This window comes from Anticarsia gemmatalis, chromosome 1, assembly GCF_050436995.1.
Source record: "Anticarsia gemmatalis isolate Benzon Research Colony breed Stoneville strain chromosome 1, ilAntGemm2 primary, whole genome shotgun sequence".
Lineage (NCBI taxonomy): Eukaryota > Metazoa > Arthropoda > Insecta > Lepidoptera > Erebidae > Anticarsia > Anticarsia gemmatalis.
The window spans coordinates 11,669,375-11,681,721 of NC_134745.1; the positions used below are offsets into that span (position 1 = coordinate 11,669,375).

At 35.0% G+C, this 12,347-nt stretch overlaps 2 protein-coding genes across 4 annotated transcripts in view; one reads left to right on the top strand and one right to left on the bottom strand.

The window, feature by feature from the left end:
• Positions 1–1,650: 1,650 nt before the first annotated feature.
• On the top strand, positions 1,651–9,124 carry LOC142978534 (uncharacterized). Of its 2 annotated transcripts, none has more exons than XM_076123054.1 (6): positions 1,651–1,985; positions 6,989–7,114; positions 7,670–7,805; positions 7,986–8,081; positions 8,318–8,459; positions 8,767–9,124. In XM_076123054.1, the coding sequence occupies exons 1-6, from the start codon at positions 1,740–1,742 to the stop codon at positions 8,930–8,932; spliced, it is 912 nt and encodes a 303-aa protein (XP_075979169.1). In that variant the 5' UTR covers positions 1,651–1,739; the 3' UTR covers positions 8,933–9,124. The 2 variants fall into 2 exon arrangements, with proteins under 2 accessions (XP_075979169.1, XP_075979244.1); XM_076123129.1 differs by having other exon boundaries at positions 6,992–7,114.
• Positions 9,125–9,724: 600 nt separating this feature from the next.
• Positions 9,725–12,347, bottom strand: part of Arf6 (ADP-ribosylation factor 6) — a 56,644-nt gene continuing 54,021 nt past the window's right edge. For both annotated transcript variants that reach the window (XM_076119987.1, XM_076119994.1), the window contains exon 7: positions 9,725–12,333. The gene's annotated coding sequence lies outside the window, so the exon portion shown is untranslated. The remainder of the gene's footprint in view (positions 12,334–12,347) is intronic.

Sequence of the window (12,347 nt, forward strand, 5' to 3'; positions counted from 1 at the left end):
AATAATTTTTGGTTTGTTCCTTGTTGGAGTTTTTTATTTTGGAAATAAATGATTGACGTTTATACAAATAAAACTTTGTTTTTTCTGGTCGAAACATGTCACAAGCCACACATCAATACCAAAAATACGCATTTTTACGTAAAGAATCCAAAGAACGTATCCTTCTAAGATTCCTTAAATTTCTCTATAAGTCATTAGTATAGTCATTATTAACACTATAACATTTTTTCATCGAACACAATACCTACTAATGACGGAGTTCCTAAATAGCTAATCGAATATTTTACCCACAATACAACTTCAATACCTCTCGAAAGTCACAATCCCAAAGCTCCACACAAGTAGCCCATGTTTCCATTTACCTATTTCAGTAACAAAAAGAACTGGCTCACTTAATTTCGTTCTCGCCTTTTCTTTCTCTTTGCGGGTGTAATTTTGGTCAAGAGTACGTACGTGATCGGTGTACGATACACCCTACTTAGCTTGAAGTACGCTTGAACTAAGGATGCATATTGAAGCAAGGAGCTGAATGTAAAACAATACTTATTTGGATGCCAAATTCTTCACATGGGGATTTGGAGCATTTTTGAAAATGAAATATTCTTAACGAATTATGTACGGGGTATATAGAATATCTGAAATTATGAAAATGAAGCGAATGAAACACTTTAAAAATTAAAGTATAAGAGCATAACTTGCACAAATTAACCAATTAATTACTTAGATAGGTACCTACCTATCTATATTCTAACTTTGAGAAGTGTTTATCTTATTACCCTTATGTCTAACAACATCTAAAACAACGAAATGTTGTAAATACGTAAAATTTCTTAGAGAAAAAAATTATGAGATCTTCTTCGAATGTTTAAAATTCAAAAATCAGTTATTTTTTAGTAATCGGTAATCTCAATTATCTTTAGGATAACATTCTTAGAAGACGAACAAGATCCATTATTAACACATTCTCTCTAACATTCTACAAAAGCACTGGAAGCAAAACTAATCAATCATCGGCACTCAAGCAATCTAGACGAGAGTAGTTTCTAAAATAATTGGCCTTGTCTATTGAACTTGGTCTGCAGCAACCTCACCCGTCAGACGTATCGATCGAGCTTTAAACCTAAAATAAACACAGTTTCATGATCAAAATGCTTTTCCCTCAAGTTCCAGTGTGGAGATTGTCGATTCAGTAAAAGTTTTGCGAAGTTGAAATAAACGCTGGGATAGTTGTTTGCGTTTCATATGACTATGTACACTAATTCTCTGTTTTGAAATTATGTGTAGACTTGTTAAAAATATACTGTCGTTTGGTCATTTACTTCTACATACGATTGAGCACTATAGTCGACTCAACCGTAGCTCACCAGTTACATCTTTTGATCTTGGGTTCGAGACCGAGTCGAATAAAAAATATATTCCTGTCAAGAAACCTTGCGAGTGAGGGAATGAAGTGTGTAACTTACATTTATGTTTATTCTAAAAAATCCTATCCACTTTAAATGAATAACGCAGTATGCATATTACAATAACATTGATCAATGAGGCAAAGTTACTGAAATGACCATAGCCTAAACGTTAAAGATTAAACGGAAAAGTATTAATTCATAACATACTGGCACAAAACAATAATCAAACAAAACCACACTTCAAAAATGGAAACGTGACACAACGTCAAAAGCCCACTGAAAATGTAAGCAGTAAATTCGAATCACACAAACCGGTACACAAAAATAGCAGTGATGCAGTTACTACACGAGAAAAAGGCGCTCCTTATGACGGTGAGAGACATCAATATGAACGCGAACATGAATATGGATTTGTCGGACAATATGGAGGTGAAGGAGAAGAGGTCGTCGGACGCGTCGTTGTTGCTGATGAATCCGGTGGCCAGCGGCGACAACGTCACCACGGGACTGAACTCCGCCCACAAGCTCAAGGAGGAACTGCCGGCGCTCGTGCCGTGTTGCGAGGGGAGAGAACTACTGGTTAGTAAAATAAAATTGCAATACATACATAAAAACATACCTACGCCTTTTCCCATAGGGATAGACACTAGACCAAAATGTAATAGATCCTCTCTAAATTGATAACTTTATCCTCAGCGAGAGTAACGTCAGCTTATTAATCCTGCTAGTCCTACTAGTTTTATAAATGCGAAATTTAGCGAGCATGGATGTATGTATGTTTGCTACTCTTTCGCGAAAAAACTGTCATAATTTGTAGGAACCTTGAACTCCATAACGTCAAACCTATAGAAGTAACTGATTCGAAATAAGGTCACTTCCGGGTTTAAGACCCGTTATGCATTCAGGTATCACCCATGAAGTATTCTCGTTTCATTAAAACAGAGTTTGGTACCTAATAATTATTTTTAAAAGTAATTACTTTTCAATATCGTCAAAAAGGCAACATAATTTCTTTGACGGCCCCGAGGCTAAATGCTTTCCCGGAGAAAGAAACTCTAATATTCCAATGCTTAACGAAGTTGTTTACATAATAATTTCGGATATTATTTCAGAATTGAAATAGCAAACATTGATTTAGGATCGTTTTACGATTTATGGCTGTGTTTTCACTTACACTTACACAAAATATCTTTATTTTATAGGTTTCAAACTAACACTCAGTAAAGGCAACCTAGACACATTTATCATAACGCAGAAAGATATTTAAAGTTCAACTATTACCTACACTTGCAAATTTCTAACAACTACTAAACCCAATCGACGCTATTGGCTGACATAAAGTTAAAACCCACACCTATATACTTCAAGGGCTTTCTATTTTTCGTCTAACTATTGGGAATTCAAATTAAAAACGAAATTCATAGTACACAAAAAATTCAGGTTTCTATTTAAACGTTTCCTCTTCTCAACATTTTGCAATTAATTCTACAATTTATGTGTAAAGTAAACTGTTAGACGCAGCATTTAACATTTATATTTATCAACGCTATTATGAAATCAAATTCCATTGTACCATTTAGCAACGAAAATTTCATTTCGAAATAAGACTAACATTTAAACAATTTGAAGGGACGTAATGTACATTTGTATCTCGAAGGGTATTCAAGTCAAAAACATAAATAGTTGGGGGAGGCAATCTTTCAAATTACCCTGAACGAGTATGAAAGCAATTTCGTCTGAACATTGTGAACCCCCGTTGGTTGCGAGCAGCCCGAAAATTGCGCTGATGACACCCTTTAGCAATTTATTGTGTTAATAGTAAACGCTATTAGTGTTGCCTCTGGAGTTTAGATTTCGGAGCTTGTATTTTGTTCTGCTAAATTGGTACAGAGTTGTAATTCTTTTACTAACTTATTTTAAGAAATATGTGGAACTAATTCTAGTTTGTGCTTACGATGTTTACAAAAGTTTAAATGTTGTGACTCTCGAAGAAATGGTTTTATTGCTTGTGAATTCTACTTTTCCGAAAGCGTAGCGATATGGCGTAGCAACCACGTAGCGAACTTTACGTAGCGCGTAGCGTAACACTATTGAGAAGGGCGGTGTGGGTGACTTAGTTGCAAAAAGAAAAAAATGGCGTTTAAATAGTACAATTTTAATAGAATTAAAAAGTTACTTCTGGAGTTTCTTATAGTTTTAATTTTTTTCGTTTTACGTTGGATCTTAAACATCCATCAAAATCTTTTGTTCATTGGATTGTCTACTACACCAATAAGAAGCGTTGAGATGGTCAAACTTTTATAAGTAACATGCTTTGCCGTAAGCCTGAATAGATACCCATTCAATGAATACGCTTGTCCCATCAGATGATTGATGGCTTTAATATAGTGTCGTACACTTCGTTGAGGCTCAGAATGTCAACTTCCTAAAATGTCCCCTGGTACCAAAATGTCAACTTCCCATAATGTCCCTTTCCCAAAATGTCCATTTCCCAAAATGTCCCTTTCCCAAAATGTCCATTTCCCAAAATGTCCCTTTCCCAAAATGCCGCTTTCCCAAAATGTCCCCCATTCTTAGAATTAAGCGTTACAACCCAACTAAAAAATAAAATACAAATAATCGTCCTCACTTGTGATTGGAAGTAAAGAAATGTAACTACCAACATCATAACTGTTAGAATGAATTATGTTGGTCATATTTAGACGATCTTGTTCGTCCAGAAATTAATTGAACTAATTGACATTAACTTAACTAAATTGATTGAACTAGATAATTACCTATTCGTTCTTGACCATTTCCTCCGACATATTATGTAATTAAATTTTATATTATCAAGTTTAAAAGAAATTTAAATAAATAAAGCCTCTAAAAATAATTTTCTTTGAAACATGTTGCATAAACTAAACGAAACTATCAAGAAAAATATTTATCTCACAAAAGTGGGTACTTTTGAAAAAATATGTTATTCATTGACATTTTATTCTATTCACTGGTATTGTGTATACTTACGTTTAATTTTGTTGTTTGTGACGTGTTTTTATTAATAACTTGAAAATGAGTGAGGAATTAGACTTTATATGTAACCAAAAAGGAAATCAAACACTGATATGGAAGGGATTTCAGTATAACAAAAACAAAACTAACAAAGACAGTACGTTATGGCGATGTATTAATAGAACCGCATGTAATGCATCATTGACATTAGATAAGAGCAGGAAAATTGTTTTAAGAGAATCAACGCATACTTGTGAACATAATATTGTTGCCATCAATATTAAAAAAGAAAAAATCAGGTTGAAGAAGGAAGTGTGTGATAATTTAGGGCCGATTCAAAAAATTTGCGAATCTACTTTGGCAGACCTACGCAATGAAAATCGTGATGATCGAGACTTGATACCAACATTTCGTTCCTTAAAAAGCTCTCTTTACCGAGCGCGAAAAAAATATTTGAATACAGACTTGCTAGTACATAATAATACTGAAACAGTTCAAATACCACAAAGTTTAGCAAAAAAGTTTTTAGTATGTGAAGATGGCAGTACGGAAAAAATTATAATTTTTGCCAGCAATATCGCTAAAAAAATAATGAGAACGCCAGGTTCATACTATGCCGATGGGACGTTTAAATCAGCTCCAAAACCTTTTTATCAAATGTTTGTGTTGCACATGGATTTAGCATCGGATGAAAATACTACAAACATAGTACCGGTTATATACGCCCTCTTACCAAACAAATCGGAACAAACATATATGCGCTTATTTAGTCTCATAAAAGAGAATTTACAGATCCAAATTAAAACTTTTAAATCGGATTATGAAATTGCCATCATGAACGCAGTTTCGGCGGTTTTTCCGCAGGCTAGAGTGACTGGTTGTTACCACTGGTTCTGGAAGTGATTTCAATGCAGCGATTTGGAAATATTCAAAAAAAACAAAATTGAATAAATCAAGAACTGGTCGTAACGTGACTAGAATGAGTGCCATTCTTCCTTTGGTGCCGGCAAATCATATACCAGGCGCATGGAATTATATTTTGGAAACAGCGCCAAATACATCAGAGATGAGGCTTTTTCGCAGTTATTTCGAGTCTACCTGGTATCCCAAAAATCACCGTTAATATTAAGCTGCGCTGGCCAACGCCATAGAACCACCAATGCTCTAGAAGGATGGCACCGACGTGTAAATAGCCTTATACCAAAGAATCCAAATAAGTATTATTTTTTAAATAAGATAAAAAAAGAAAGCAAATACTGGGATGGCCGTATACAGGATTCACTATTTAAGCAGACCAACCGCAGAAGAAGGCTCAGAGATATTGAGTTCGATAGAAAATATGCAAGATATTTAAAACAATTACAAGGAAATCATCTCACAATTGAACAATTTTTAAAGAAATTGATATTTTTGAGACTTACTTTATTTAATTGAATTTATTTCTAAATTTGATAATAATTTAACGCTTAATTGTGTCAGTCTGTATCTGACTATTGAAATCCTATTGAATTACTGTGTACTTGAACGTTTTAGTTCTAATTAAAGTTATGTTTTAGTTATTTTTTTATAATTATGTTGATAATATACAACGTGTCCCAAAACTCAACGTCAAAACGAAAACCTGAGCTAGGCCGAGTTGTGTTGGCTCTCAAAAAATAATTTAATAAAAAAATCTATCTCGTGTAGTTTAAAAATGACAACCATTTTTGTAAAATTGCCACCCTCTGATGAGTTTAGTCTACTGTGGCAACAAATGACTTCTTTTCTAGTTCTTTTTTTATGTGGAGTATTCTTAAGTAACGCTCCTACAAAATTCAATTCATTATTTGCACACAACTTCATTGGAATATCAGAAAATATCTCTTTTATGGCGAATTATGCCGTGAAAATAATTTCATCACTCAACTTTGACAGTCTGTCCTGCAAAATAATTGTACTACGCTGTATCGGCATGTACCTTCAAAAGTTGGCGCATTTAATGAGCTTTCGAAAATGGTATAACACTTACTAAATTATTTCATAGACGATGAGAGAATAATAAAAATCTTAAGATAGTCGGTATTTAACGCATTAGTAGTTCGTCATAAAACTTTCTCAAAATTAATTTAATGTCATCTAAGTGTTTGTGATGATAATTATTTTTTGAGAGCCAACACAACTCGGCCTAGCTCAGGTTTTCGTTTTGACGTTGAGTTTTGGGACACGTTGTATAACTATATTTCATTTCGAATTCCTTTTCTAATAAATAATTGACGAAAGAGTTGATACCACAAATATTTAAAATTAAAAATTTGATTATTATATTGTTTTTTATTTTTTAGTTGGGTTGCAACGCTTAATTCTAAGAATGGGGGACATTTTGGGAAAGCGGCATTTTGGGAAAGGGACATTTTGGGAAATGGACATTTTGGGAAAGGGACATTTTGGGAAATGGACATTTTGGGAAAGGGACATTATGGGAAGTTGACATTTTGGTACCAGGGGACATTTTAGGAAGTTGACATTCTGAGCCTCAACGGTACACTTTTTATACACCACAAAGGGGGCTCTTACCACGATAGTCAAATATATCGTTTATTTGTGGGTAGCAGATCAACGAGGACCTGGTACGTAGCGGACTGTCTGCAATCTCGGTGAAGCACGACAGCGTAATACAATGTTTGAGTATGTCACGAGCTTGCGAGAGAATGCAAGTACCGCCCGGCCTTGTTAAGGTATTTATACCATTTATCTGTATTTTTTTTAAAGACACTTCCCTCACCAAGAGTTACTCTTGTGTCGCGGGGACTTTTACAAACATACAAACAACGGACACAAAGTACAATCAGATCCGAAATAATTATTTGTGGATCGCGTAAATAATTGTTTCGTGCGGGAATCGAACCCACGACCTCATGCAATGGTAGCAGCGTGGCGACCTAAACCACTGCACCACGGAGGCAGTAGCAAGGGAGGAGTCGAAGTGAAGACTGAGATCGGTCAGAGATGTCATCATCTTGACTCGCAGCCATAGGACCAACTATAGAATAACTGTCGACATTGTCATTTTTAATGGTAGACTTACCTATATTATTCGATACAAGAGCGACTCAATAGTAATGGAATTAATGTTTAATGTAGTTAATGTACAAGAAAATAATCGTCCTATTGTCGTCAACCTTCGATTTTGAAGACACCGTTTTCATTCTAACTGCCTGAAACTACTCTTCTGAATGAATTATTTGTTGCTAAATGAAGATTGTGTTATTTTTTTTTAAATAATATTATAGCACAGAAACTCTTTCCGGAGTCTGCACCGGCCCGACTTGAAGCGTGTTCCGTATCTGCGTCGCATGACACCCGACGAACTCGAAACACTATTCCGTGGTTACGCCGACTTGCCGGGAAGAGGGATGCAGAAGAAAGGTACCTACTATGCCTTATTTTTGTTCATAAGCATTTTTGTTACTACCGAGTGAAACCTAAAAGAAGAATACCTAGTTCTTCAAGTAAAAGTAAATCAACAAAATATGGGGCAAGAACAGATCGCGCGTGGGCTTCAAAATAATCCGTTTCTGCCGGTTTCAGCTCACCTATATTTTTCAGACAATCGAGATGACACCTTAAAATTGTCACTGCCGCCCGATGAAAATGGTCTCGGCAAGGAGCTGCTGGCTAAACAAGAACTATCTACCCAAGATGGTAAGTGTTCATTTGATTGATTTTCATCATTTTTTCTTTGTAATACACACTTCTTTATTATCGTCTACTTTTGCTTGACAAAAGCTAAAGTTCAGGCACAGTCACAGATCCTTGTCATGCTCTCTCTGTATTGTATTACTATTGTTAAACCTGCATCATAAAGGTTAAATGATACTTTGTTCTTTATACGTACAGCTTGTCCACTGCTATTTACGGTTTCTGTTCTTATCTTATAGGTATAGTAACTAACCCCCTTCACCCAATACTGGAGACTCGTTCAGGCGCTGAAGACGTGCCGGCTGGTATGCGGCTGCACGGCGCCCGGGCACGTCTTTACACTTCCGTGCTCGCCGGCGCCAGGGCCGGAGACCAGCTTGAGTGAGTATAGTCTTCACTATCGTTAAACTCTACAAAGTTTTTATTTATATTACATTTTCAGACTGGATCTTTCTGTAGCAAAACTCTAGTCAAACTAAAACTGCGAAATAATTTCCAAAACCTTGGGTGTCCGAACTCATGACTCAGAATGGTGCTGTTTTGACAACAGTCTACATGTTTTTTTAATCCAACCCTCTCAATGGACTACCAACCTACCTTACATTTAATTTATTATTACGCGTTTTTTTGAGTTTTCGATGAGATTTTTTTACTTACTTTGTTTGTAAACAACTTCAAATATTTACAGCGGAGTACCCGCAAGCGATGAATACGACACCCGCGTGCCTGAAGACGCAGTACCAGACGACGAAGTACAGCTCAACGAAGAACTACAAATCATTCTACCCCCTAGATACGATGACGTCACCGCCGACTCCTCAAACACCACCACCACAGACATCAGTAACATCTAACAACCATTCATGAAGTTCAACTTTAAACGAAGTGTCAGCTTGAAAGCGCGTCGAAAAATGGCGAGGCTGATACGCAGAAATCTTGGCAGATTATTCATGTTCATGCACTGGATATTCATTGATATGCTCAAACGATACTAATTATTATCATGATACAATTCCGAATAAAGTTCTTTCCAGTATTTTCAATAAGGACTGAGTTTTATTTGTAGGTTAACTGGATTATAATCGCTGCTTCGCCTGCGAGTTTTTATTAAGTGAAAAACGTTAGTCCTCGTCATACAATCGGCAACTTTAGAATTTCATTCAAATCGTCTTAGCCGTTTACATGAAAAAGATTCTGATCTTTTTCGTGAAAAAGATCACAAATTTAATGAGCGCCTTGTACATACTTTATCGAGCCGTGCGGTCCACGTTTTAAAGGACTCTTACTACGTTGCTATGATACTGAATTGATGATCCATCAGATCCACAGAGGTTATGGAAGACATAACCTTCATTCAAGATATAGTTTCGGACATTTTCTTCTTGTTTTCTTTTAAGTAACACTCTAATAAAATAATATTAGGTTAGCAGGCCCGGCAACCTAGCAACTGGTAAGTGTAGACTGCCAAGTTTCATACAGTGTTTACGATAAACTTGATTATAAAATTAAATGTCTTAACAGTTTATTGAAAAATGGTGCCTGATGAATACGATTCTTAATGCGTATATAGTATATATGACACAGATGAGTGATCGCATAACTAAGCAATTTTACTATTAACTTACTTGTGGGAATAAAACCAAGAGTTCAAGGGTGAATTTATATTGAATTTATCTTTCTACAATATTATACAATAGGTTTTAATTGTTACCAACGCTTTCCCGCGCGATGAACCCAGAGGTACCATTATTATATAAATTATAAGTATTTTTACATCTCCGTGCAAAATAGTTGCTAGAAATTTTAATTGCACTTTAGTTAAAATGAAAAATTGATTATCCAAATGTATGTATATCAGTTCTAAATTTGACAAAACATGACTTATTTTATATTGTCATGCCTCAGAGTATTACCAACGAACTCACGCGAACATTCTAGAAAATAATCATACATTATTAGGTTCTATGAAATATATTTATATCACAAAGTATAGGTGAGTTTCAACAGAAAAAAGATAACATAGCTTTCCTCGCACATTACTCTCAATTACACAATCAAATGGACATTTAAATTTAGGCAAGAAATCAGTACGAACAAATGTGTAGATATTGAAAATTGTTGACTGTGGACCTAGAAATAAGAGCTAATTTTCAATGAATCCACTGATGCCTAAGTGCTGTGCGGAATACGGTGGCGAATGATGACATGGTAATGGTAGTTATTGTCTAATCTCGTACAACAAGCAACCGAATGCTTAAGTTTAATCCACACTAGATACAAACGCTTTGTTTCGAATAAAAGTTGACTAAATTATCAACCTGCTTATGTGTATTTATTTGCTTATAGCAATAATATTAGAGGTAATTTACCTAGTTAGTTTTATCCTCTGCATTAGCGTAGTGTGTGGATTACACTTAAACATTCCCCATATAGATACCGCATCCAAACTTGTGATAGTACAAAAATGATTCTACATTTTCCATATATTAACATAGTTGATTTCACAGACTGAGTTCTATGCTCTATGCTAATTCGTTGGACTGAAGAACAAAATGTTTACAACCACAAATAAATTCTTCATTGATTCATCTACCAAATAGGTATGTGTAATTCATAATATTCTCAACATAATCAATATGAGCTAGGCATCTAATCAGCCTTGATAAGCGAATCACCCTTTTGGCAAAAGCCTTCACGCATTTCGAAGCTATAAAATTATAAATTGGCTAAGGAATCTCATTTCAAGGTCCATTCAAGAGCCGTATTTACAAAATCAGATGGTCCCAGAACTGACTACTGGCTTACGGTGATTTGACTTTACCTGTTATTTTGTCAAGCGATTTTGATTTCTATATTCAATGCCAGTTAAATTTAAATGTGAATTATGCTCCAAATATTTATCACAAAACATATTATGAACAGTGAATGATTGATCTATACTTAAAATTGTACTAAGAGTGTCATGTAAGTGTATACGTATATTATTTCTCTTCGCTTAACTGTATGTAAGCCAAGAACAAATAACTTTGATCGTCACATTTTAGAAACATGACAACGCATACATGGCCTTTTCTAACCTTCGCTATTTGAACATTACATTTACAAAACCGGCAATGTATATAAAAAGTATTGCAACAAAACATCGGTAAAGCCGTCACACCGTCGCGGCCAACAAATCACATCGAAAGCGGAAAGCAATAATACATTCGCGTACACATATCGTGAATTTTTATGTCTTATTTTGTCTTCGCATACAAAAATCAACATTCAATCGGGCGACAGTAATAAAAATACTCTTCAATATGTACATACAATGCTTTTAATATGTACATTGTTGTGTGAAGTAGCTCCACTGTTGTTGGAATGGAAAGAGTATAAACAATTGTGTCATTGTTTCTTGTTAAGTCAGAAGTGTATAGACTATGATTGACGATGAACCTATCGAGAGCATCGTGTTTCATGTGAGTTTGAGGCTCTGTTTCATAGCTTAGCAAGTATTAGATAATCTTTGCTAGGTAAAGTACTAGCGAATATATGAAAACATCTGTCAAAATTCGTGGAACCGGGCCATGAATTCCTCTTTTCATTGTAAAATTTGACAGGTTGTTTGTTTTAAACATGATGGTATAAGGTAATCAGGTTCATCATCAATTTCAGTCATCAATAGATTTCTAGAAAAAGATTGCAGCAGTGATTGTCAGTGAAGTTATATCTCAAATTAAATAGCAATACAAAACCCTATACTAATTTCAATTATAAATTTTACAAGTCAAAACAGTGTATAAAAAATGAATGTTTACAACAGTCTAGCTACGCCACACAAATACCTACGCAGCGTGCATAGCTATCACTTAAATATCCATAAACAATACTGCGACCATAGATACATAGTCCCAACCACAATAATGCATTAGAAACTTTATTCTACCTTACTATACAAAGGAGGTAAACATTAAACTAAATTTTAAAAAATCATTTTACTTTATGTAATAATTTTTAAATAACATAAAAAAATAATCGAATATCGTTACAACAAAACTTTTCTATTTTTTTTTTTTCTCTTTTAAATATGGAATAATTGATTGTGACAAGCGTTCGCTTGGTTGCTATCTAACGTAGTGGTCACTGTACAGTCTTGCACCCACTGAGACGTTTATGGCTGTTTCCATACAGAATCAACACTGGTATTCACAATGACGTTGCTTGTTCCGGCACACGGGCGCTTACTTAAATTAAATGGCATCGACATCCTCACCTGGAAATAGACAA

What these genes read in the sequence shown, in the direction of transcription:
- LOC142978534 (XM_076123054.1), top strand. Translation starts at nt 1,740, where the DNA reads ATGCAGTTACTACACGAGAAAAAGGCGCTCCTTATGACGGTGAGAGAC. An exon ending in TACCGCCCGGCCTTGTTAAG is followed by an intron (nt 7,115 to 7,669) that starts GTATTTATACCA and finishes ATAATATTATAG; the next exon opens with CACAGAAACTCTTTCCGGAG. An exon ending in AGAACTATCTACCCAAGATG is followed by an intron (nt 8,082 to 8,317) that starts GTAAGTGTTCAT and finishes CTTATCTTATAG; the next exon opens with GTATAGTAACTAACCCCCTT.